We start from the raw sequence: 26,583 nt of genomic DNA, 5'->3' as shown, positions 1-26,583 counted from the left end.
GCACCTCCCTCAACCCCAGCACCCTTTCCCGTAGCCATCGGCTACCAAAGTAGTACACCTTTCCTTATACTTTTTAATACTAGCCAAAAAAAAAAAAAAACGAACACCAACCACCAGCAAAATCACAGCACTGCGCAGGGGCTTGAACTTGGCGCTTTCCCTATTTTAAACCTTTTACAGTTTTTCTCAATTGTTTAAACACGTTTTCTGAAACTATAGCTCAATTTCTCAAAACTCTACACACAAAGCACAGCAACAGTTCACCTTTTGCCAAAACTACAAAAATCTCTTGCAAAATGCATTCATGCATTCAAAACCATGTTCTCTCTTCTCAAAACGGACTTTTTCCATCAAAATGATTCACACAGGCCTCATATGAATAGGTCTTATTGAGCATTGATTTCACACTGGTGCGATAAATTTAAAAACACAACCATCAAAATACTGTATATATGTTTTGGCCTCATGAGGTCATGTTACATATTCAAGTTATAAAATTGTGTAAAAATTGCTGATTTGTTCTCCTTTTTTGAAGTTTTAGTTTTCTTTTCGAGGGGTCCCAAAATAGGCTGCAATTTTACAGTAAATATAAAGACTGCCATGATACAATACAGTAAATATATCATCATATAAATAGTGCATTTGCTAGGTAAACCTAATTCTAATTCAGTACAGTACAGCAAAGTGTGTGAACTGTTATCACTTTGATTGTTGTTGTTATTGTATATGATACAATGCACATTTACTGTATTGTCCTGCCAATGAGGTCCAGTTGGGCTGCACTCACAACCCAGGTTCCATCATGAGTCATACTGAACATTGTTAGAAGTGTTTTTTCATTTTCCTTATCAGTGCAATTATGAGTTTTGCCAAAATAGATAACATTTGTGTCTTCTCAAAACTAGAACATGCTTAGACTGGTCAATGGATGTAATGATCTGTTATCATATATGAAATCAATGAACAAATTCAAAAAGGTAACAAAGCAAATCTTTATTTGTTACTGTAAAATAAATTTGTTCAGCAGACTGCAAAAATAAAAATCGTAGTTTGTAGGCCTGCTGTAAAAAAAACAAAAAACAAATACGTGATCAACCAAAGTTGCGCGTATTTCATTTGAAATATTAGTCTCCCTCTTCTTCGTCCACCTCGTACATGTCCACCTCCTCCTCTACCTCTACCTCTCTGTGCTGCGTGTTGCTCCATTGTTTTCCAACACAATAGAGGTCACCTGAGGTCTCTTTTATGCTCTGACAGATAATTGAAAAGTTTAGCCAATTGAGTTTGAGCAGGTGTGGCATGAGTGAGACCAATTGGTACATAGAGTTTGGCATTTGAAGGCCAGTGTTCTCCATGTGAACAAACGGCTTGATTAGTAAAATTGTGCTAAATTATGAGATTTTGTGTGTAGAGTTGTGCAAAAATGTGATATAGAATTGCTATTTGAGTGAAAACAAAGGATTTGTGCTTAGGGTTTTGCAGAAACATTGTTGACACATGAGCTTCAAGCTTTCACCATCGTGTGCATAGTTCCAGTTTTAGTGTGTAAACATTTGAGAAAAACTGTAAAGGTCTTTCTACACGGCTAACCCCGGCCGGAAACCCCAAGCCGGGATGCGCTCGTGCTTCTCTAAATCCTAATCCTTTCAGAAGTGTCCACACCTAACAGTCAAAAGAAAAAACAAAACAAAAGCCATAAACTGTTTGAACTTCGCTCCACCAAACACCACACCGCTCAACAGATCACGCTCGTCCGTCGAGCCTCTCCAGCTTCAACGGTCACTCCCGTACTTCCGCCAGCGTCCCACCTACATCCATCATCATCTTCTTCTTCGGTTTTTATTGGCGGTTTGCAAACTAGCTGGTGGGGAATCTCCACCATAGACATATGTACATAGACGCCGCATTGGCCTTTGGGTCGTACGTCAACGTCGCCGCCATATTGGACCAGGCAAGACTGGCCTGAAAACGAATACAAGTGAACGGGGGAGCTGCGGTTTTTCTGGATAAAAAGCACTATAATGTTTACATTTCTTAACCGATTTCAATTAGTCGTTTTTATATTCAAGGGTTTATGATCTACGTGGAGTACAAAAAAAAAAAAAGTTTTATTTCCAGTTACTTAGAATCTCGATAGTTAGGCTATAATCGCTGCTAGACGTTCAAGAGAGGAGTGTGTATCAACCCAACGTTAGGTTTACATAACCACAATAATTTTAACCTGGCAAGCAGGCTAGAAAGTAAAGAATGTATTATTATATTTAGCTGAAACATTTTTCATTAGAACAAGCTTGATTTCTTGCTATTTGCTTGCTAGCTAACATGAGTAGGATTGCAAGCATCATTTATCATATGTCTATGGCCCCCGCCCCCCCGGACCATAGACTTTTATACCTGACCAGAGACTGTAAAAAATATGGACAAAGCTACTGTGACGTCACCCATTGACTCTCCGTGGGTCTCTAAAACACATTTTGAAGCACAATGGCGGGCGCGGCCATGTTGTCGATTTGGAGCCAAAACCATAGAGTTAAGTGGTCTTGTGATTTTTACAATGTGATTGACAGTCCGGTGCGGAAAAGCCCATCAACCTGAACGAACGATTGCAGAACAAACTTGAGGCTAGCTGCCGTTATGTTTTATAATATATTATCAAATGTTTACGGAGTTTAATTTCCATCCGTGACTGTACTGTGTTATGTAATCACGTTATATGTATGACATTAATAATACAATTATGTTCAGTTATCTTCAATTTATGTTTCTCAGCAAAACGAATATGCTTAGCTAGCATACCAGCTTGCCAGTGAGCTAGGTAGGCTATCCGTGGTTAGCTCACGCATTAGCAATATGAACCACAGGGGAAGAACATCGACTACACTGATGGTCAATCAATCAGAGATGTGTAGGCTACTGGTGATTTGACTAGGCTAATTTTCGTATAACTGTCTGGTAGACCTGCTGTTAATCGAGCAAGTTATCGTCATAGGTTTTCGCCACAGTCAGTTAATGAGCCAGTAACTGCTACTAGCTAGCTACTAGCTACCCTGTTTGTGGTGTTCACTTGCTGGGTGACGCTAGTTGACCGATCGTTTGCAAGTTACTTTCTACCGAATAAAAATTAACACTGTCAGCGGTTATTAACAAATCTACCAAGTATTTTAATAACTGATCTGCAGGCGTGTAAATATGACAACGCACTTTGTACAGCAAGTTTTCCACCTGGTGCATGAAGACAAAAATAATGTACATTGAATTTCTAATTATTATTAGGCTATTATTATTATTTTCTTGTAAATCATCAAAACCAATGGAGAAAAGCCAATATACACAAGGAGCCCCCAGGACCGATTCTGAGAACCACTGTCTTAAATGCTCTTGTCGGTCTCTTAAATGTTAAAAACATGTTCCTTTCTAAATGCCAGTCTTACAAAGATGGTTAATTTCGTTAAATTCTGTGTGTGATTTCATCATGTGTTGTATGTTATTCAGCAAGTAAACCTTAAGACTCTTAATTCGCTTCATGAAACTGAAAAATTTGCAGTATTTATCCCAAAATCGGGATTATAGTAGCTTTGTCACATGCGTGAAGTATGGCCCAGGTAGACATTTACGGAATGTATACGACTGACAAGCCGTCAAACACGTTTGACAGATTGAATATTTGCCGATTAGGGTTAGCTAGCTAGTGAAATGGCTTGGTAGCCGAAGTTGCGAACTGTTTTAGCATAGGCTACTGGACTACCAAATATAGCAAGCTGATTACGCTTTCTGCCAACTAATTATTTGGTTACATTACATTACATTACAGGCATTTAGCAGACGCTCTTATCCAGAGCGACGTACAACAAGTGCAACAGTTCAAGGTGCAGAGGTGCAAAAGAAACACACTAGAGTGAAGTAAAGATCGTAGTGCCAGAAGTGACCACATAGATCAGGACTCCAACCCTGTAGGGTAACCTGTTCAGCAAACAAACAAACAATCCTGCTAAGGACAAACTAGCACTGAAATCACATTTGCCTAATCAGAATCAGACAAAAACAATCCTGCCAAATAAAAACTAACGTGATCGCATTAGCCTAACTAGGTACATTGAGCTAAACTATAGGCTAGGGAGGGGTGGGGAGAGGTGCAGCCTGAAGAGATGAGTCTTTAGTCTGCGTTTGAAGGTAGTCAGATTCTCTGCTGTTCTGACCGCCACGGGGAGGTCATTCCACCAGCGAGGGGCCAGGACAGACAGCAGACGCGAGCGGGAAGTACAGATACGAAGAGGGGGAGGTGCCAAGCGTCCAGAGGTGGCAGAACGGAGAGGTCTGGCTGGTGTGTAGGGTCTGATGATCCTCTGGATATATCCTAGTGCTGACCCCTTAGCTGCCTGGTATGCAAGCACCAAATCTTAAATTTGATGTAAGCTATAACAGGCAGTCAGTGGAGGTCAGTGAGCAGGGGGGTGACATGGGAATGTCTGGGGAGGTTGTAGACCAGACGCACTGCAGCATTCTGGATGAGCTGCAGGGGTCTGATGGCGGATGCTGGCAGACCAGCCAGCAGCGAGTTGCAGTAGTCCAGGTGGGACAGGACCATCGCTTGAACCAGGAGCTGGGTTGCGTAGGTGGTGAGGAAGGGGTGGATTCTCCGGATGTTGTACAGGAAAAACCTGCACGTTCAACTCACCGCCGTGATGTTCTGGGAGAGGGACAGTCTGTTGTCCATCACCACTCCAAGGTTTTTTGCGGTGGGTGATGATGACACCATGGTGTCCCCTAGGGAAATGGAAAAGTCAAGGAGGTTAGAGGATGGAGCAGGGATGAAGATCATCTCTGTCTTACCTGGGTTCAGCTTAAGATGGTGGTTATCCATCCAGCTCTGGATGTCCCTCAGGCAAGCAGAGATGCGAGCGGAGACCTGTGTGTCAGAGGGGGGGAAGGAGAGAAAGAGTTGGGTGTCATCGGCATAACAATGATAGGACAAACCATGGGCAGAGATTACAGGACCAAGAGATTGGGTGTACAGGGAGAATAGGAGGGGACCAAGGACTGAGCCCTGGGGAACTCCTGTGGCAAGGGGGCGAGGTGCCGATACTGCACCAGCCCAGGCGACTTGGAAGGAGCGACCGGAGAGGTAGGACTCGATCCAGTCTAGTGCTGTGCCACAGATTCCCATAGTTGCCAGGGAGGACAGGAGGATGGGGTGGTCGACTGTGTCGAAGGCAGCAGAAAGGTCTAGGAGGATCAGGACGGACGAATGGGAGGCTGCTTGTGCGGCATGAAGCAACTCACTGACCGAGAGGAGTGCGGTCTCTGTCGAGTGGCCAGGTCTAAAGCCGGACTGGTGGGGGTCTAGGAGGTTGTTCAGGAAGAGAAAAGAGGAGAGTTGGTTAGAAGCAGCTCGTTCAATTGTTTTGGATAAAAAAGGGAGAAGGGAAACAGGACGGTAGTTCTGGATAACGGAGGGATCCAGAGTGGGCTTTTTCAGCAGTGGGGTGATGTGGGCCAGCTTGAAGGATGAGGGGAAACATCCAGAAGACAAGGAGGAGTTCACAAGGGAGGTGACAAACGGGAGGATGTCAGGTGTGATAGTCTGGAGGAGAGAGGAAGGGATAGGGTCAAGAGCACAGGTGGTAGGGCGGTGGGAGAGTAGGAGCTGGGAAACATCAGAGTCAGTAAGGGGAGAGAAAGTGGAGAAACAAGGGGAGGGAACAGAGAGGGGAGAGTGGGGAAGGGTGGCGGTGGACGTGAAGGAGCTGCGGATGTCTGCAATCTTCTCATCAAAGAAAACCGCGAAGTCATCTGCAGCGAGGGAGGACTGAGGTGGGGGAGGAGGAGTGCTGAGGAGAGAAGAGAAAATGGAGAACAGTTGATGAGGGTTAGAGGCAGATTTATGAATTTTTGTTTGATAATAATTAATTTTAGCAGAGGTTACAGCAGTAGAAATGTAGCTAGCAGAGACTGGTTGGCAGACAGGTCAGATTGAGCCATGGATTTCCTGGAGACTAGAGGACAGAGAGAGTCTAGTGCTGAGGAGAGCGAGGAAGACAGAGCGGAGGATGCAGAGTCAGTGGGAAGGTTGGAGAAGGATTCAAGAGGGGGGAGTGAAGCAGTGACACTAGAAGCGAGAGAGGAGGGAGAGAGGGAGCGGAGGTTACGGCGGACCATGACAGTAGGAGTGGATGGAGGGGAGGGAGGGAGGGGAGCAAGAGGGAGGGAGAAGGAAATTAAGTGGTGGTCGGACTGGTGCAGAGGAGTCACTGTGGGATCGGAGGAGGAGCAATTCCTCAGGATGACCAGGTCTAGGAGGTTGCCAGCCTTGTGTGCGGGTGGGGAGGTCGAATGAGTGGAGTAGGGGCAGGAAGGCTGCGGAGTGGGAGGCATCAAGGTGGATGTTGAAGTCTCCCAGGAGGATCAGTGGGGTGCCATCCTCTGGGAAGGAGCTCAGCAGGGTGTCGAGCTCATCGAGGAAGCTTCCCAGGGGCCCTGGAGGGCGATAGATAACAGCAATATACAAGTTAACAGGATAGGTGATTGAGACAGAGTGGTATTCAAAGGTAGAGATGGAGAGGTGAGAGAGGGGGAGAACAGAGAATTTCCAGGAGGGAGAGATCAGCAAACCTGTGCCCCCACCACGGCCAGACGGGCGGGGGGTGTGAGAGAAGGAGAAGGAGAGGGCTGCAGGGGTTGCAGTGTTGCCTGGTGTGATCCAGGTCTCAGTGAGGGCAAGGAAATGTAGAGAGAGGAGGGACGCGTAGGCCGAAATGAAGTCAGCCTTCCGCGTAGCAGACTGGCAGTTCCATAGCCCTCCTGCGACTGTGAAGTTGTCACAGGGGGTCAGTGAGGGTTAAGTAGGCTAAAGGAAATAGTAAAAATGACTCGGCTACCAAAAAACTTCAGAGGATGATTATTTAATGGTCGTCTACTGCAGCTGTAAATAGCACACGCCATAATGAAATCACTACGAAATGGGATGCCTGCATTTTCTGACTTCGCACAGGTGGACCGTGGTCGGAGCCGCAATGTCAAGGCCAAGAGGCACCACCTCCCACCCCAGTGACCATAGACTGTAGCCCCTACTGTAGCTTAGTCCTCTTCAGTAATCAGGAAGTGACGCAAACTGTACCTCATTGGTCCACAACAAATATTATAACAGTGCCCAAATGACACAATAAATCATGAAATCGACCCATGGACAGTCATAAGACAAATAAAATACACATATTGTGACTATTTGTTCTCATGAGAAAAAATTACTGACTTTGTATTTTTACTGCAATTGTACCGTAGACTTACATGGAAACCGGATATGAAAACACCTATACTGGAGCCAACCGTAGTGGCGCTAGTGAGGAACCAGGAACAACAAGACCAGGAAACGAGCTTCAAAAACGAAGTCTGGTTTTGGACGCTTGGTATAGACTCACTTTTCTTTATATACGCTTTCAACGGTAACAACATAAACAAACGTTACTGCGCATGTGCGTTGTTCTGGCCCTAACTTAACTTCCGACAGACTTCCGCAAACAATCAATAACAACAGAGTCTCTCTGGGATATTTTTGATAACAAGCAAAATAATAATAATAATATTTTATATAGCGCTTTTCACAGTCTCAAAGACGCTTTACAAAACAGGGAAGAAACAATCAACAAAAGAAACCAGGATACAAGCATAATTTATAACAAGTAAATTACGTTAGCTATTTAAAATTATGTCTAGCCAGTATTATCTGGGGTCACCAGTCACAGAAAAGAACCGTTACTTGGCCAAACTCAAATGCGATAATGTAACACTCCCAGACCCTTTCAACAAAATGTTAAGACAAGAATGTTTTTCTACAGACCTGTCTGATTTACCGGAGGTCAGTCAGGTACACATCTTTGAATACCTAGTCGAGAGGGAATTGGGATGGCAGGTATGCCATCCCGCCAAGTTACGCCTTGGTGGGGGCATGCCCCATACCTATACAGCACCGAGAGTTCGGCACTTTTCAGGGTTCCCCACAGAAATAACCACAACAGCCACAGACACTCAGCCCTTAAAAACATTAAATTCTGTACATTCTGACCCCATTTCAACAAACCGATTGGGATGGCAGGTATGCCATCCTGCCAAGTTACGCCTTGGCGGGGGCATGCCCCATACCTATACAGCACCGAGAGTTTGGCACTTTTCAGGGTTCCCCACAGAAATAACCACAACAGCCACAGACACTCAGCCCTTAAAAACATTAAATTCTGTACATTCTGACCCCATTTCAACAGACAGATTTCATAAACAACTTCACATGTCCACACAATAAAGCCCCAAACTAAGGGGATTTTGTGTTTTCTCCTTCTTCTCTTTCTTCTTCTTCTTCTTCTCATTCTTATTTTTCCTGCCGCCTATCCCACTAACAACATGTCTCCCCATTGGATATTTTACCGACACCAGCCAAATCCTCACCCTCACGACCCAATCAAAAACTCGCATACACACGCAAAATACCCATACATTTTTATTCTGAAACATTTCCAGTTTGAACAGTTAATCTGCATGTGGCCTAGTGGGTAAGGTTACAGTCTTGGGAACATGGGGTCATAGGTTCAAGCCCAGCTAAGGACATGTTTCTTTAACCTGCTTTTACCCTCGCTAATAATTGTCTACTACTTCTCAATTATTGCTTTTGCACCATATCTACCAGCCATTCACCGAACGTATACACTGCATTATGACGTACCGTCTGCACGTTCAGTTATTAACCGGCTACAATATTGCAAAGCCATATGGATTCAACGGGAGCTCTTCTGTGCTTACTGGCCTGTGTTCTTCTTTAAAACCACAGACAGGTTTGCTAATGATATTTCGCGCATTGCATAGCTATGTCATGGTGCTGCACTAACAAAGTCACAGACTGGTAAACCTCCGGTTTAAGGATTGAATCCCGCCTCGCCCTCAGGCAGATAATTTCCTCTTTTACACTAACGTTTTCTTACGCTTTTATATTTTCTTTATCAAAACTCACTCACGGCCACTCATATACATTTCATGACGGCAAATGTATTCCTTTTATTAAAAAGTTACACCAGTTCACCACTGTGTCATTTCTACTAACTATATTTCTTCACCTGGCTATCGTACAAAACCTTCTTATCAGCAAACGCCACGTTTCTACATTCATGTTACCTCGCCCTGTTCTCTATCTAGCCACATACAAACAATTACTACGCATGTACGTTCTGCAACTCCCCATTAAAACATTACATTTAAAACCATGAGTCACTCATAAGTATAACTACTAGTACTGAACATGAAAAAAGCACATTAGTGCAATAGATTTCACACGTTACTTAACCCTCCACTTCAACAGATGATACTTTACACCGACTATTATACCATTCCATAAGGAAACTAAGCTCGCTCATGGTCACTTTATTTACTCCGCACTATAGTCTGTGATCATCTCAACCTTCACCTACATACCCATTCTGCTAAAAACATATTGTTTCAACTACGCAATTTCATCATTTCGTCCTAATTTCTCTCACGCTGTTGTTATTTTCTCATATGCAAAGCCTGCTGGGACATATGCGTCTGCTCCTATTCTCCACTATCAAGTTTTCCGGTTCTAGCTTAGCAAAACAGCGAACAGGATTCCAACCTGCAGATAAGCCTATCAAAATGCCTCATAAACCTTACAAACACTAAAAGTGCATCACCACGAAATAACAGACAACGGAGCAGGACAGCAGGGTACACAAGTTGCGACCTAGGCAGCTCTAATTCTACGGGCTTGCTGATTCTTTTCTCAATCAAGGCTCGTTGAGTACATACATACACTGGCCATATTTCACCTGCGTTTCTGTTGCGTTTATGCTTACGCCACCGCACCCTTTGTCACAGCCACTGTTTAACATGTATAGCAAACCGAAACTGCTAAACAGTACACGCTCATCATACTGTACAAATTCACACAAGGATAGCCATAATCCACAACCGTTTCTTACAGGGTCACTTCGCATTTCTCGCTCTCGTAATAAAACGCTTTGCAAAAAGAAATGATATCTCATAAAAAACACGTTTTCAACGTACAAAAATGCCAAGTTACTCAAAAGTATTGATATCAAAATGACGCCAAGTTACGGTACTACAAACAATATAGGCTATCTTGCCTCACCGAAATTACATAAGATGTATTTCAAAGCAATGCTACCCAATATTTCCTCAATTCTTTCAACGTGTTTTTTATGAGATGTGTATATACAAGGTTCAAGGCATATCGCAGCTTGGATGCCTATAACTATTTTATACTATCCTAACCCACAAGAATGGAAATACCTGTGTCGTTTACGGGGAAATCGAGGCAGGTCAGGCGCTTTCCAAGCGCTACTCCGCCTGGATCGTTGCGACGAAGTCCGGTGAAGTCCAGTGTGGGCATTGCACCTGCATGGCAGGGTAAGTATGGCTAGCTAGCTAGCTGAACAATACATCTAACGTTACATTTGACAATAGCATTTGGATAAGCTCTTTCAATGCTGGTATTTGTCTGGTTGATAATGGAATGTCTATCTGGATCTATGCAGCAATGGAGAGGTGTGTAGCCATGTGGGCACGATTTTGGTTACTGTGGAGCAGTGTGTCCAGGATGGACTCCAGAGTGGCCCATCCGTCACCTCAAAACCAAGTGTTTGGTCACGGGTGACTAAGAAGGTGAGCATTTTAACGATATGACACACTATCTCCCAGTCTTTTCTAATCTCATAGTGTGAAATTGGTGATACTTTGTTTTAGCAAAATGAATGTAGCTATGATAATACAAGTCCAACGCTACAGATGTCATAATAATTCCTTTTTTCCTCAATAATTATTTTTAGATATAGGCATAATGTATATTTCAAATGTCCTTTCAGGCTGATCCACAACCAGTAGCTCAATGTGATTTCTTGAAACCTGGCAAGAGGATGCGGCTACAAGCTCCCCTCTGCCTTCCCCCGCTAAATCCAGATGGGTCACCAAAAAAGCTTTTTAAGGCCCTGAATGTAAGTTATAGGTCACATATATCCAACAAATCCACCAGTTAGCCTAATTTAAAAGATTCAGTACTATATATATGGCAGTGTAGGTGAGTAAAGTCTTTTCACATTTTCTTTTAGGAAGTTGTGCCAGACTGTGCTCTCTTTAATGTCATGTGTGACAGCAGTGAGACAGACACAGCCTCTGAGTCAGGTAGCCAGGATTTCACCAGCATTCAGGGACAGCAGGATGCGCAGGGAGAGGAACCCGACGTGTTCAGCAGCTTACCTCAGCCCCACAGTGAGCATGGTAGCGCTCTGCGCTGTCCAAAGTGCACAACATTTTATGATGCCTTCATTAAACTGAGCCCTGATCAAGTGGTAGAACTAGAGAGAAACACCAGAAAACAGAGCATAGAACCACTCTGGCATGATGCGGGCAAGCTGCGCATAACAGCTAGCACAGCCACCCTAACTGACCCAGCTAAGTTTCTCGCTGAACACCTCTACCCAAGGTTCCAGGGTAGTGTAGCCACAAGGTATGGGAAGGAAAGTGAGGGACTTGCTAAGGAGCAGATTAAGGAGAGGGGCTGCATAGTGATGGATAAAGGGTTGGTGGTGTGTGCAGGAGACCCATGGCTGGCAGCGAGTCCTGATGGTATCATTGATGAAAAGCTGCTAGAAGTAAAATGCCCCATCACCCTCAGTACTTGCACATCCCTTAATGATGCATTCACTGCTACAAACCAAGACATCAGAGTGGAGGACGGGCAGTACATTGTGAACCCAAAAGGCCCCAGAGGTTACTACAGGCAGGTACAGTTAGGGATGCACTGTCTCGGGCTGCAAACATCCACTTATTTGGACCCCAGTACAGCACCTGGAGCTTGATGTGCCTTATGACAATGACTTTGTCACCACATATATGCAAAGGCTACGTAGCTTCTATTTCAAACACATGCTGCCAAAAGTTGTGGATGAATTTGTGGAGGGAAGACTGCAGTTGAGCAACAACTACATGAAAATGGTCTCAAAAGCAGCTCAGTAGTGCTGATCTAGAATCAGTCCAACATGGCAGGGCAGGAAGGGCAGGTCGTGTTTTTTCTTAAAACAGCATTGGTCGCTCTGCTGCTTTTTTGATATTTTTTGCTGCCTTTTTGAGCACCAAGCTTTTCCACTTTTTTGATTAACTACATAACTAAAATGTTAGATAGTCTGCAGTACTTTATTCATCAGTCAATAAATCAGTTCATCGATTGTTGTTGGTGTTCATTACTGAATCTATATATATATATATATATATATATATATATATTTAATTCTTTATTTTTGGGACAGCAGTATATATTACAAAACTTACATCAAACTTACAAAAGCAGTTTTATTTCCTCTGCCGTCTACAGATTTTTTTTAACAATTACAAAAACAGAATAATAAAAAAATAAATAAATAGCAAGAAATATAAAATAAGCAACATTTAAGAACTTTGTACATTTTGGGAAAGGTAGTGTGCACATAAGAGCAATGAAAATTACATCAGGGGGAGACTATAAATATCATAATGCCTGTTTTTGGCATGTTAAAATATTTAAAATAATTTATCAAACCTACAGTTTTTGTTCAGTCCTGCTTTATTTTGGTACCAGTGGTTTCCCCAGATTCGATAGTGCTGCACAAACAATCAATATTTTGTCTATTGTGCAAAGACTGTTATCGCTTATCCGTTTGACCATACTGACTGGCAGGGTGTTCCGCAGAATTCTGAATGACTTCAGTTTTCCTATGGCCCTTTCTACATGGATTCTCACTCGTGACATTTTTCTAGATTGTGTCACCTCTAATCCTGTCAGTTGTTTTATTCCCTTTGTAGATGCTGGTACATGAAGACGGACACATTTGGTGGCAAAGTATTCAGGAAAATTGAAGCCCCGATCAGCCATTACATGGTCTCCTTGTTCAAGAAGGTCAATCAAGCCTGAATTTTTTGTTATGACTTTGTTGCTAGCACGACCACCCCAGACTCTTGATAAAAATGTAATAGCTAATGCCAACAAGGAACTTCACAGTATTATGTGGCTTGTAGTGGGAGTAGGTGATTGCTCGTGTATGCAAACTAGTTGGCCTCTCAATGAACACTTCAGTACAGTCTATTATATATCTAACATGTTTGAAACCTGTAGCCTTGAATATTTTCTTCTGATATATTTTCTGGATGGCCACCGGACAAGGCATTGTAACTCTTTAGCCATCACCTCGAGCCATTCATGGAAGATGTTTGAGACAGTTCCACAACTCACTCTGAAGCGAAAAGCTAGGTCTTGATGAGTTAAGCCCAGACGAAGCTTCATCAGGACCACAAGAAACTGCTCAGGAAGGGTAAGTATGGTTGATGATGCATTCCATGTTGTTGTCAGGTAAGTGAGGAGGGTGAAAAACACAGAGGCAGATGGTAGACCAGTGTAAAAATGAGTGCGCTTGTCATCACTTAAAATAAAATCGGACAGACTGGAAATCATTTGATCTTGTTGGCGTTTTTCTTGAGATTCCAATTTCTTCTCCAGTAAAGCCACTCTTCTCTTCAATTCAATGTTTTCATTTTGTAGCTGGTCAATGTCTGCCATTGACAGATCTGTACCCACAGCAGTGCATCCATCTTCAGGGTCAGCATGGGTGACCTCTATGGAAGGTGATTCGATGGACTCAACCACAGATGGTCTACTCTGTCTCCTCTGGTACCTCTCCAACTTCTGGGCACCATCAATGGTGTTTTTGTGTGCAAACATTGATGGAACATAATCTGGATGGCATGGGTCCACTGATGGCGCACCTAAAATAAAAAAATAAAACAAGCGACAGAAACAGTTAGTGTTGACAGTATTGTACCTTGCTGAGCATCATACATTCCTTGCATAATCCATAACTATTCTGGTTACATATGCACATTCATGTATAAAAAATGCTAACACTTCTTGTGCATGCTGACAACAGGCCAAGGACCTGAATTCTCGAATATTTTGCAAATCGGTCAACGGCAAGTATTTTATTTGAATTAATTTCAATCATTGTCCATTGAAATACATTGAGTTCTAACTCCTCACTCCTCCTAACCGGCCGGTAGGGGCCGCGAGTGATGAACAACCGCTTCCGTTTGGAATGAAAGACCAGCGATGTAAATGTCAATTTCAACCTTATAAAGCCAACAAAATAATCCGCCAACTAACAAGGTATGTTAATGTTTGAATCTGTGGCACTTATTTTGTTGGCATTTTCATGTTGAAATTGACATTTTAAATCGCTGGACTTTTGAAATTGTTCCCGTCCAGATTGTTCTGTCCGGATTTGAACGAAAGTACCAGACTATAATGTCAACGTTAGCTCTGTCTAACATATCGTGGCGGATATAAATTAAATTAGCTAACATGTCACCACCTTAAGCGCTACCTCCCTGAATAGACGTTTTTGGGATTTTAAGTGGCACATGGTTAAAAACTTGTAATATTGTATTTGTCTGGTTGCATTGATTGTGTAGCCTCTATTGTTGCATCGGCAAAGCTAACACGCCTGGCGGAGACCTGCATTCTACCTCATGCACTCTTGTAGTTTATACAATGTTACGACTGCTTGATGTGTTTACATTTTGGACAGATGTGGATAGTGGGTAAATCTACCGCAGCACTTCAGTTTCGACACAAGCAATATCGGAAGCGCTATCCTAAAATTTCTTCTTAGCGCGGATTGTTTAAAAAACCACCGGTTTAAAACACTCCGCGCTATGATGGCATTATAAATAGATAAAGTGGGCGACTAACGAGCGTTTTTATGCATGGTAAGTTTGATCTAAATTAATTTACAGAATATAGCGTTTTTTCCCCCTAAATTGGTATTTCTCGATGTAATTGTACCGCCGTGTTAACACATTTCTACGGTTGCGGGTCAGGCACTCTTCAAGGTAAGAAGAAATTTTAGGATAGCGCTTCCGATATTGCTTGTGTCGAAAGTGCTCCGATGGAAACGGCGATATATTTCCACATCTGTCCAAAGTCAGGCAGTTTTCACGGTCGGGAAATTTTTTTATGACAACGTTCAGCTAGCTAGCTACAATCAATTTACTTAGCTCATTGATAACTATTGTTACTGGTCAGCTAGCTATTAGCTATCGCTTCTCATGAGTTAGTTACCTGAAACAAAGTGAGTGCTACAGATCCTTGAATTCTTGCCTGGCTGCCAAGCCTCTCTTCGGACAGCGGTGATCCATGCTCGCCGTCTCCCATCTTCTTTAGGAAACCGAAACATTTTTATTTTCGAAATGGCGTTTGTTCCTGAGGTCAGGTTACACCCCACAGCACAACAACTTGAGCCCAACGTCAGTCTGCTCATCAGCTTATCTTTCACTCCATTTGTAGTCGGTGCCATATTAGCCAGTAAACGCAAACCCAATAATAAACAAACACAGACCGGAAGTTAATTTAGGGCCAAGCGCATAACCTTGGCAACGCGCGTGCGTCCGATGAAAGCGTCTATAGCAGTAATTTAATTCTTCTCTACTTTTACCGTCTTATGTCTATGGTAGTTACCAACCAGCAGAGAACGCTTGGCAACCACGCAGGCAAGACGCTAACTTACGTATCAAGGAACGTAAACGGAAACGTAACCCCGGAAGAGAATACGGGGGATAAAATTTGTGACACAGCCAGACCCTTCTCAGAATTTCGGCGGGTTTGATTAAAATGGCGTCGTTGCTCAGAGCGGAAAGCCGCAACAAGAGTAACGGTAGCAGGTAGAAGTGGACCCCGGTGCTGTGTTAAAACCGACAGTACATCGTCATGTCTAGCCTGGATCAAAAATCGCCAAATGTCCTTTTGCAGAGTCTGTGTTGCAAAATCATCGGAAAAACTGAAGGTAACTACTTGACCGCAAAATACCTAGTCTAACCAGCTAACGGCTGGATATCGTCATTACAGTTTAGCATTAGCATTACACTTACTGTCGGTGATTTCTGAGATCAGAGGCCTTAGCTAACTTTAGGTCGGCTGAGATCCGTCACTGAAAAAGACCAGTCCGAAAATACCATTTTGTGTGGTTTTTAGCTAGCTACTCGAATGAATGAAGTGTTTCAATAAGCTTACTGTTTGCTGAACAAGCGACAGTCTAAAGTGGCGGCGCGAGTTCTGTCTTTCCGTGGCTACGACTTGCAGTGATTTCAGCTGATTGCTAACGTCGGTAGAAACTAGACATGCATGTTATCGTATTCCGTTAGCAAAATTTACCATGCGCAACGGATGAGCTACACGACGTTAGATGGTAAATGTAAGACTGCAGTATTTTGACATATGCTAACTGTCAGCTTGTGGGGAGCCAACTAGCCAGTTTTACAATGGGATGGCAGGTCCCGCCAACTTACGGCTTGGTGGACCGGCATGCCCCGTACCTATACAGCCGCGAAGCATGACCACAGGCTCTCAGCCGTTAAAGATGCCAAACCAGCCCAACCCATGCCCATTTCGAGGGCGCCTTATTTAAAGCTTTATAACTCCAGGTGTGAGCATCACAGATACTTGGGAAATGGCTTAAATGAAGCAATTAGATTCGTTTATATTCATAATTTCAGGAAGAAATAAAATGCTTCAAATGCAGTCATCTTGGCTAAAAAGCAATGAGCTTGTTCTTTTTTAGTTTGCAATGGAATACTAAGGGATACCATATATAAATCAGGTTAAACTATAGCCTATATGTTCTGGATCAAAAACTCTTTGACCACAAGTATGTAAAATCTAAGGGTGGATATGCTGAACTACTAGAGATCCATGATGCAAAAAGTAAGCAGTGTACGCATCCAAAATGTCTAAATTATGCATTGCTGTAAATCACAACATAATAATGTATTGAACGTTCTGCCCGCAGTGTAATCACAATGGGCGTTCCACACGCAAACATAAAACACAATTGGCATCTGGGCTCACTTTAACAGGTCATTTAATACAAAAATGTAAAATATCTGAGTAGACAAAGCTATTAAATCGTTTCAAAAGTGCACTGACCCTTCAGCAATTTTATTTGTTTTACTTTAGAAGTCAGAAATGATTATGCTGATTTGACTGTTTACAAGCATTTATGCCTGGACTTAATGCTTCACCAAAATCAGTGGGGTCATTATAAAAAGATCTAACACTGAAGACATAACACACTGAAATGCTTTAGATGTTAATTGGTTATTATTTATTCATGTTTGTATATTTAAATGTCCTAAAAATGTTATAGCTTCCAGTGCCCTGAGGGACTTGGAGTTCTGCAGCCATTTCAGAAGCGAAATGGCACCAAAAAAGAAAGCAGAGCTCACTATTTAAAATTACCCCAGAAATGGTTTTGTATTGTTGAAATGAAATGTTATTCAAATTGTAACCAACCCCTGTCTTGACATCATCCTGATTGTTTAATTCCGACTTGTCCAAGTTATACTCTATAAAAAAGAGTAAAAAGAGGCCCTATAAAATTGCTAGACAGCTAAACCTCGATTGAACAACAATATTTGTATATGTATATATTTGACAATGTCTTGTCTACAGTATGGTATAAAGCATTTAAGTTTTACAAATGGGTGTTTTTTGTAATTACGGTGAAAAGGAGACTTGCCCCACCTTGATTCGAATCCCCAGCAGCTAGAATAGTAAAGCTTTAAACAGGTTACCCCTGAAATGGGCAAGGACTGAGCAGATTTGGCATCTGTGCGAAGAGGTTAAAGAATTATATTGCTGCAGCTTGATAACTAGGGGTCGACCGATTATCGGTCTGGCTGATAATCGGCTTCGATATTCGTCATTTTTCATATTATTGGTATTGGCATATTTTTATCGGCTGGCCGATAAAAAAACAAGCGCAAATCCGCAATAGCTGCGACCGCACATGCGCATGCATCCATGTGTGCATGCATCCACGCACACACCGTCACACAAACACGTGACCTCTTCTTCTTCTCTTGGTCAATCGACCTGAAAGTTACTCAGCTCTACCTTCGGTCATGACCAATTTCCATGCCACATTTCAGCCTCTTGGAGCGAAAACTGTGGCGCTACAGGGTGGGACACTTTTGTGGACCGACCGACAGACAGCTATAGAGCTGCGGTCGCAGCTAAAAAGTCCCCTTTTGTGATGCATGCGCTCTGCTAACGCAACATGCGGTCCTCTGACGCAACCTTCACTCTCTGTAAGGCATCTTCACGCGCCGACTGGTGAGCTTAAAATTGGTGGGGCGCAAAACTTTCCTTTAAACTAATCATTGATCTCAAACTGTTTTAATTAATTTTCAGTGATTAACAAGCATGCAAACGATCTGACTAATCAATTGTAAAGTGACTCCCAGCTTCTTCACATTGTGTTAAGGAGATTAAATGATAAATGCGATTTAGAAAAATCTGTTTTAATCACTAAGCAGTGGAGGAAACTTCCCCTGATTTTCCTTGAGTATCAATACAATGAATCCACAAAATAGGCTACTCAGTACTATCATATATAGCCAGCTCTCCCCAAATAGGGAGTTTTTGCGGGTAGCCTAGCCTAGGCCTTATAGCCTACATTTATTTTCATTTGCAGTATGAAATTGTGCACATTTTTAAACAATATTTGCGAATAGCCTACATGCACTTCTTTCTCTGCACTCGTATTCATGGCAGATATCTGCAATGCGTAGATTGTAAACAATCTTGAAGTGCAGGTTTTGTTTTTGCTGGTTATTCTGAAAGCTAACACGGTAGATAACAAACAGACTGGTGTATCTTGTTTGTTAAGTGTAAACTGCTTGGTGATTAAAATGGATTTTTAACGGATAAATTGAATTTATGATTTAATCCCCCTAACACGGTTTGAAGACGCTGTGTGTTAGGCTACTTGCCATTTGATTAGTCCGATCGTTGGCACGCTTGATAATAAAGGAAAATGAATGAAAACAGGTTGAGATCAATGATTAGTTTAATGGAAACTTTTGCGCCCCACCAATATTCAGCTCACCAGTTGCCATGTTACCCTGCGTTATCCTGTCTGTCCAACATGAACTCGACAACAGGTTGTCAATTCAAACGGAACACGATTGCCACTGCAGCGATGAATCCTCAAATGTTAATAAATAATTAAATGCTAAAAAGAGAAAACTAATGTGTGATATATTTAGTTATACACAGTGTGTTTCGACCCTATACATCTTTCCATTTCTTCTGCTAATGCTTCACAATGTATTTCGTTCCAATTCAAATTGGTGCTGTCTGCACCAGTCATCTGGACTGGTATGAGTTATGCATTTCATTGTGTAGTCTGTCGCACGTTCCTATTCAATGCAAGGACCAATATGGGGCAAAAAATTATGCAGGGAATATTGATCTGTTTATTTAACAGTAATCACTAAGATATGATCTACACGAGAAAGTAGGATGCAAACCAAGTAAACCTATACCATAACTATATGAACCAGAGAACCACCTAGAGAATACAGTCACAATCTAAAATGTTCAGCATAGAAAAAAATGACTTGAAGGGAAAGTAGGAAGGGAAGGGTTTAAATTTTATTCATTTTCCTGGAAGAAAAAAACACTTAAACATTGTTCTGAATAAAGTCTGTAAAATTGATTTTCAGTTCCTGTCTTGCCAAGTGAAGGAAAACAGAAAAATGTATAGGAGAAGAAATGTGTGACAAAAATAAATATAAAGACAAGAGAAAGGGAAAATGATGACACTAATGAATACATGCAATTTTATTTTTTCATTCAGTTCAGTCAAAGCCTGCTGGGAACTCTATGCACTTTAACCAATTAATGTTTTAGGAGTTAATTTATTAACAAATGTTTATTTATTTTTATTATTCAGTTTGTTCAAAGTTTACTGCCTACTGTCCATGCAGTTTGTAATTCATCATTCCATTTTTCATGTTTTGGAAGTTATTTTTATTTTTAAATTCCATTCAGATTGTTTCAAAATCTAGTGCATCGAACTTCATGCACTTTAAATTAATTTTTCAAATATTTCATGTTTTACAAAATATTCTATTAAACATATGTTCATTTAAAGGCAGCCTTGTGTTGGGGTTTGTGTTGCTGTAAATTTTGGCACAAAAATTTTAACATTTACTGCAACTGAGTATCGGCTCCAAATATTGGCTATCGGCCTCCTTGACTTGCTAATAATCAGTATCGGTATCGCCCTGAAAAACCATATCGGTCGACCCCTATTGATACATATACGGTGAAGCCACACTACATGGCACCCTCTGGCGGCGACACTGCCTCCATTCATTTTGAATGAGAGGTGGTGGCACACCCCCGTAAGGCATGTTGGGATTGCAGGCGGCGTGGGGCAAGACGGCAAGGGGGAAAGATCAACTTTGACCCCCAGGCCACGTCGCAGTAACCAATCAGATTTTATCTAATGATCCGTCAAGTAAATTGTTCCAATTTTTAAAAAATTTTAGTGTCACGTTCTATAACTCCACAACGGAGGACTCACTCGTAATTTCCCTATCTGGTTTCCCATCTTTGTACAATCTCCTACTGAGACACCGATAGAGACGAAGAGGAATGCAGAGTGGAGAAAAGTCTCTGAAATTGTCCGTGGCTCCTCTAAGTGGATATAGCCATTATTATTAGTTATCATTGTCCAGTCTGAATAAAAGTCATTTTTGCAGTAACCTAGCTTTGAAATATGTTAGTCAGCTGCCTAGCTAAGATGTCTAATGTCTAGCTAGTAAGTAACAACCAACAATAACAACTAAAACATGTTCTTGCTAATGTTTTAGTTGCTAGTTGTTTGTGATTGTTTCTACCAGCCACCTAGCTAGCTAACCAGATATAACTTTGAAGGCATTAACTGGCTAATTAGCAAGACAGTGTGTTTGTTATTGGTTGTTACGGGGTCTATGCGTGGTCGGAGTTACATAATTATTTTCTTTTCTCGTGCCTTTCTCAAATGTTTGTTTGCATTATGCCTCTGATGCGTGACAAGTTTTATTGGCTGCGCTAGCTGTTGTATCAACCAGTGTATTCGCTGAAATATGACCTCCCGCTGTTTATAAGACTGGTGTTTATTTGAGACGGGTATTAGGCCTAACTGTAAGCTTTACTGTATGCAACTTTGGCATGCTTTTCTTACTTTATATTGCAGACGGAAAATTCTTCTTGCAGCTTCTCTGGATTTCCCGCATCTCTCCCACATACTAATTTTTTTACTCCTCACTGTCCATGTTTCATCCAATTTGATAATGCTGTGGGTGGGACATTGAACCACACTACAAAACTAACTTTCAGAGAGTGGGCACATGCATCACATAAATCGGAAGGTTTGTCAGTCAGTATGCGGATTCCAATATCTGGGAGGACAAATAAAGGACATGATCATCGGCCGGATTGGTAAACGGTCAATCCCTAATTTGTTCACTTAGCTGACACTTGGCTCATCTAACGGATTTAAAAATTAGAAAGTAGTGTAGTGGTCAAGAATTTTCACGTGCCAAAAAAAATTCACCATGGTGTTTAGAATTATGTGTTTGCTACTGTGTTTGTGAGTGGTCACATGCTGTGCTACTTTGGTTGTCTTTGTGGTTGCATGACACTTGCTGTGGTATGTATGGTCACATGTAACCTGTGTATCTATACCTGCTTATACTGAGCAGAGTCATGGGGGGTGCTGGAGCCCATCCCAGCGTGCATTGGGCGAGAATACACTCTGGACATGCCGCCAATCTATCGCAGGGCACACACTCTTACCTATGGGCAATTTAGAGTCTCCAATTAGCCTACCTGCAAGTCTTTGGACCGTGGGAGGAAACCGGAATACCCGGAGGAAACCCACGTGGACACAGGGAGAACATGCAAACTCTACACAGAAAGACCCCAAGCCGAGATTCAAACCCACAACCTTCTTGCTATGAGGCGACAGTGCTACGCACTGCACCACTGTGCCGCTACTGGGAAATGTGACATTTTTAATATTACATTACTGTTTTTTGTGGCCTGTTCATTTGTCGCATTAACAAAATACTCTGTTTCAGCTGAAGTGGCTCATCAGTTCCAGTATGCAGTGCGGGTGATTGGGAGCAATTATGCCCCCACCATTGAACGGGATGAGTTTCTGGTGTCTGAGAAGATCCAGAAAGAGCGTGAGTATGAGTAGGAGTGCTTTTTTTTCTTTTATTTTTTAAAATTGATGTACGGCCTGTGTTTACTGTCTGGGATCTAAGTTTCTGAGAACTTTAGTCCTTATGTTTTCTAGGGCAAACCCCATCCCATGCCTTTTAGCTTTGATACATGCTGTCAGGTTCACACACATGCTCTTGTGTTCATAACAGCCATAGTACACACCTTTATATTGTTGGGTAATAGCCTGAATAAAAAACAATCTGTGTGTGAAGGGCAGCCATAATAAGCTAGAAGGAATTGGATCGTTTTGTTTTCAGTGGAGAGAACTTCATTTTAGAGGTCTGCACGGGCATGAAATTGAAGCCCGACCTGGCCCTTACCCAAGACTTTCAGATCCGACCCGATCAAGCCTGACTGGTGCAGCCAAATTTGTGAACTGAACTCGACCCAAAAATGAAATCACTCACAGTTTTACAATGCTTTGCCTAGCTGCTATGCGCTTGACTTACGCACAAATTGTCACACTGCAATTGCCTACCAGGGTTTCCCCCAGAAAAGTTGTTAGGCCAGGTGGCAAGTATCGTTTGACGGGGGCTGGCGGCCAAGTGTCTTTTAAAAAATTTATAAATAAGTAATTTATTCAACACACATTTAAAAAAATCAACGACTATTACAGCATAGCAGAGTCTTACAAAGAATCTGACAACAATGTACAGTCTTAGAATGCTGTTTTTTCAACAACAACAAAAGAAATTAAATTAAAATAAATATCAAAGTTTTTGCACTCTACAAAAAACTTGTATTCAAATTTCAAGTCCTGATTGGCTACTGAATCTTACAACAAGCCTTGGAATGCTGAGCACATTTAAACATTTAAAAAACTGTCTTATCCCTAAATGTCACAAAAGAAGTATCTGTGTTACTGACTGTTTGGCTAGCTAGCTAAGTTAGCTAAATGACCACGTTGTCATAAAATTTTATATCATCATCTTATATCTTTCCTCATCTGCTGCTGTCTGTAAACCGAGAGCTGGAAGACTTGGTCTTGCAAATAGAAATGTGTTAACACAGCGGCAAAATTAGGCTACGTCTAAAAATTCCATCCTCGGGATAAAACGCTACGGTTGAGGATCAGGCACTCTTCACGGTAAGAAGAAACTTCAGAATTTCTTCGATATTGCTTGTGTCGAAACTGCTGCGACGGAAACCGATAGATTTACTCTGGAGCCACATCTGTCCAAAATGTAAACAAGTCAGGCAGTTTTCACGGTCGGGAAAAATTTCATGACAAAGTTGTCGTGCACATCAATGTCATCATGTAATGTTACAATGTATTGAATGTTACATTCATGCTACTAGTTTAACGTTCCCTACACACTGCTTAAGTTCATATAAAAAGAATGTACTTACCGATGAGATGAAGTGATAACGCATTTTTATAACAAGGTTAGTTAGCCTACTAAATAAGAAATGGTGGCTTGCTAGGTAACGTTAGCTTGTGATAGTTGGAAGTGTCAAGTGTTGAACGTCACTCTATGCACAATGAGGGTAAAGAACACTGATCTCAGACCTGCTGTTTTCCCATAGTGCGTTCATGTTTTAACCAACAGATATCGCTGGTGAGCGTTCCAACCGAGCTGCCCCACTGTAACTGTAGTTTAAAAAACATCTTAAAAATACATTTAAAAAAATAAACGAAAAAAAGTTCCCCGATGCTTAGCCCCGGCGGGGGGGGGGGGTGAACTTAGGCCCGGCGGACCGCTGGGCTTGCAATACATTGGCGGAAACCCTGCCTACTTTTTATTTCGATATGGGATTGTAAACGTTAGCTACACCGCTTACCAAGGCACGGCAGCCCATCAGCAGAGCAGTGTCAAGGCTCCAGAGTGCGACCATTTTGGTGATACATGCAACCAAAAATTTGTCAAGTGCGACTAAACATTTTCATTGGTCGCACCGGTGCGCCTGACATTTAGCAGGTCTGTCTCTGTGTGTGTATGTGTATAGCATTATTTTTTTCCCACCCGCGTTCTGCGAAGACCCACCCCTACTCTGCCTCTGATTGGCTCTGACCGTGATATTCGTCTTCGCTGAATGCGGGTGGGGAAAAAAAATAAGGAATGTGTGTAGTGATCCGCGGATCGGAGTTATATCCACGGGCACCGCGGTTAATCGGGCGGGCCAAGTCATAAAAATGTACATTCTTGATTAAAAGCGGATGGGTTGTGGGTGGGTGAAATAATACATAATTAATGAGGAAAATATTAATTACATTCTCTAAAATGTGAACATATTTTAAGCTCCATTTTTCGTCAGGCACGAATTAGCAGACTAGACTCTCATTGTGCCAATTGCGGCGTCCATTTGTCTTTAGCAGCAATGGAGGCAAAAAAGATCAGAGAGAAAATTAAAAAAAAGGAAATGCAGAAAAGTTCCGCGTGGGATTTAGTGAAATACTTAACCGTTACGAGTCAAGTGCTGGGTATGTCATATGCAACAGCTGTGAAATAATGAGAAATAAAGATAAAGTGTGATCGGGTATTGGGGCCACATTGAGGGGAAAAACATCTGAGATTTCGAGAATAAAGTCGTAATTTTAGGCTACGTGGGGAAATATCAGAAGAGCAGCCTGCCGCCTGCGTTAAAATGAGGAACGTGGAGCATCTTGTGAAGTTATACTTTAGTATAGGTTTCACAAATAACAAGATACTTAATCTTTTAGCACATCAGCACCCCATTATCATAAGTAACAGGACTTTGAAAAGATTGTGCAAGAACCTTTCTATTCTGAAAAAAGAACGGACTTGGAGGAAATTGCAGGCTCAGGCTGCCATTAGACTGTCCTCTTGCCCGCTTCGTTGTTTGCTGGTAATATATTTTCCTAAAAATTGTTTTTTTTCCCTCTAAATTTTACGCTTTTATTCATTAATATGATTTTTTTCTCGTAAAATTACGACTTTATTCTCGTAATATTATGACTTTATATTATTCTCATTAAATTATGACTTTATTCTCGTACTATTATGAGTTTTTCTCAATTACGACTTTATTCTAGTAATATTATGACCTTATTCTCGAAATCTCTAATTTTTTTCCCCCTCAATGTGACCCTAATACTCGGTCGTAGGGGTGCGGGTCTCTAAATTGGAGATAATAATTAGTGGGTGGCGGGTGGATGATGACGTCAGAGCCGATCCGCGCAGCACTAGTGTGTACGTGTGAAACCGCACCCTGTACTCCTCCGGGAGCAGCGCACACTTTTGTTTGAGTTATTTGAGTTTGATTTATTTATTTGAGTTTGTCAAGCACTTTAAACATCAGAACTTTTTAAGTTTATTTTTTAAACAATTGAGGTTATTGCGATTTATTGTTTGTGCAGTGATTTAAATAAAGAAAAAACATTTATCTGCACCTTTATTCCTGTTTACAATCATTTATGTAATGTGTTAAGAAATTATCAATGTGTATGGGAACTGACAAAAAAGGTAACGCTTAAAATGTATTATTGCGGCGCCAAAAGGCGCGGTGAAAAATTTTGGGTGCACCTAAATTATGTGCTGGTGCACCTAAATGAAAAAGTTAGGCGCACCAGTGCAACCAATGAAAAAAGGTTAGTCTGGAGGCCTGAGTGTGATAAACCAGGCTAATAAATTATTTGTGCGGTTGCATCAACAACTCACTGCCTGTTCTAGAGCCTGACTGGGCCGATATTTGCATTTTTGGACCATATCTGTATCTGTAGTCAAGGACAACGTGGCCGATATGTAGGACCGATAATAATTTTTTTTTTTTAACACTGACCCATGGGCGCTCCTAGCACTCCATCTAGTGTTTCTCGCTGCCCACAACATCAACAAGGTTCATGTGACCTGGAACTATTTTCTCAGTGTTCATTTCTAAAATTCAGGGTTCGTACGGTCATGAAAAACCTGGAAAAGTCATTGAAATTTAAAATGCAATTTCCAGGCCCTGGAAAAGTTATGGAAAATAATATTTTTTTAAAAGTTTTGGAAAAGTAATGGAAATATAGCTAAAGTTGCATAAAATATAATTACTAATTAATCCAATCATAAAAATAGTATGTATAGTAATAAAACGTAAATTGGCACGTAACCTTCGCGGTATTTTGGTGGTGTGAGAAGTTAATTAGGTCTGGCTCAGTCTGTTTACAGGCACGCCCAACAGGCACGCTTCTGCTAATGTAGCAGTTAGTAAACGTAGGCCCTACTGTGCCAACAATATGCCAGGGAAGTGCAGCTTCAATTATATATCAGGGCTCGAAATTAACTTTTTTTACTTGGTAGCACTGGTGCTACCAATTTCAAAAAGTTAGGAGCACCCACCAAAATGTAAGGAGCACCAACAATATATGCAATAGATTTTTTATTGATAAAAAACGACAATAACAGTACGGTTTACAAGTAACAGTTAAACGGTCACGCCTAAAATGTGTCGACTCTTCAAGGAATTGCGTGTTATGCATTCAA

At 41.7% G+C, this 26,583-nt stretch overlaps 3 protein-coding genes and 1 long non-coding RNA gene across 7 annotated transcripts in view; 2 read left to right on the top strand and 2 right to left on the bottom strand.

The window, feature by feature from the left end:
* Positions 1-978: 978 nt before the first annotated feature.
* On the bottom strand, positions 979-6,372 carry LOC135249730 (uncharacterized). The gene is made up of 3 exons (XM_064325247.1): positions 6,147-6,372; positions 5,285-5,949; positions 979-4,906 (listed from the first exon to the last, which is right to left on the bottom strand). The coding sequence occupies exons 1-3, from the start codon at positions 6,370-6,372 to the stop codon at positions 4,667-4,669; spliced, it is 1,131 nt and encodes a 376-aa protein (XP_064181317.1). The 3' UTR covers positions 979-4,666.
* A 531-nt stretch (positions 6,373-6,903) lies between these two features.
* On the top strand, positions 6,904-11,429 carry LOC135251998 (uncharacterized). Its single transcript, XR_010329242.1, has 4 exons — positions 6,904-6,988; positions 7,279-10,425; positions 10,554-10,680; positions 10,881-11,429. It is a non-coding gene; the product is annotated as an uncharacterized LOC135251998 (long non-coding RNA).
* An 867-nt stretch (positions 11,430-12,296) lies between these two features.
* Positions 12,297-15,612, bottom strand: LOC135251990 (THAP domain-containing protein 5-like). The gene is made up of 2 exons (XM_064329902.1): positions 15,161-15,612; positions 12,297-13,809 (listed from the first exon to the last, which is right to left on the bottom strand). Exons 1-2 carry the CDS (start codon positions 15,393-15,395, stop codon positions 13,133-13,135), a joined length of 912 nt encoding a protein of 303 aa, XP_064185972.1. The 5' UTR covers positions 15,396-15,612; the 3' UTR covers positions 12,297-13,132.
* A 42-nt stretch (positions 15,613-15,654) lies between these two features.
* The window catches only part of tubgcp3 (tubulin gamma complex component 3), a 172,319-nt gene continuing 161,390 nt past the window's right edge, over positions 15,655-26,583 (top strand). For 2 of the 4 annotated variants that reach the window (XM_064329869.1, XM_064329870.1), the window contains exons 1-2: positions 15,655-15,881; positions 22,009-22,116. In XM_064329869.1, the coding sequence (XP_064185939.1) occupies positions 15,806-15,881; positions 22,009-22,116 (184 nt within the window). In that variant the 5' untranslated portion in view covers positions 15,655-15,805. The remainder of the gene's footprint in view (positions 15,882-22,008; positions 22,117-26,583) is intronic. The other 2 variants (XM_064329868.1, XR_010329237.1) reach the window with 2 other exon arrangements.

The sequence above is a fragment of the Anguilla rostrata genome, chromosome 3, assembly GCF_018555375.3.
Source record: "Anguilla rostrata isolate EN2019 chromosome 3, ASM1855537v3, whole genome shotgun sequence".
Lineage (NCBI taxonomy): Eukaryota > Metazoa > Chordata > Actinopteri > Anguilliformes > Anguillidae > Anguilla > Anguilla rostrata.
This window is presented reverse-complemented; position numbering and strand designations above follow the sequence as displayed.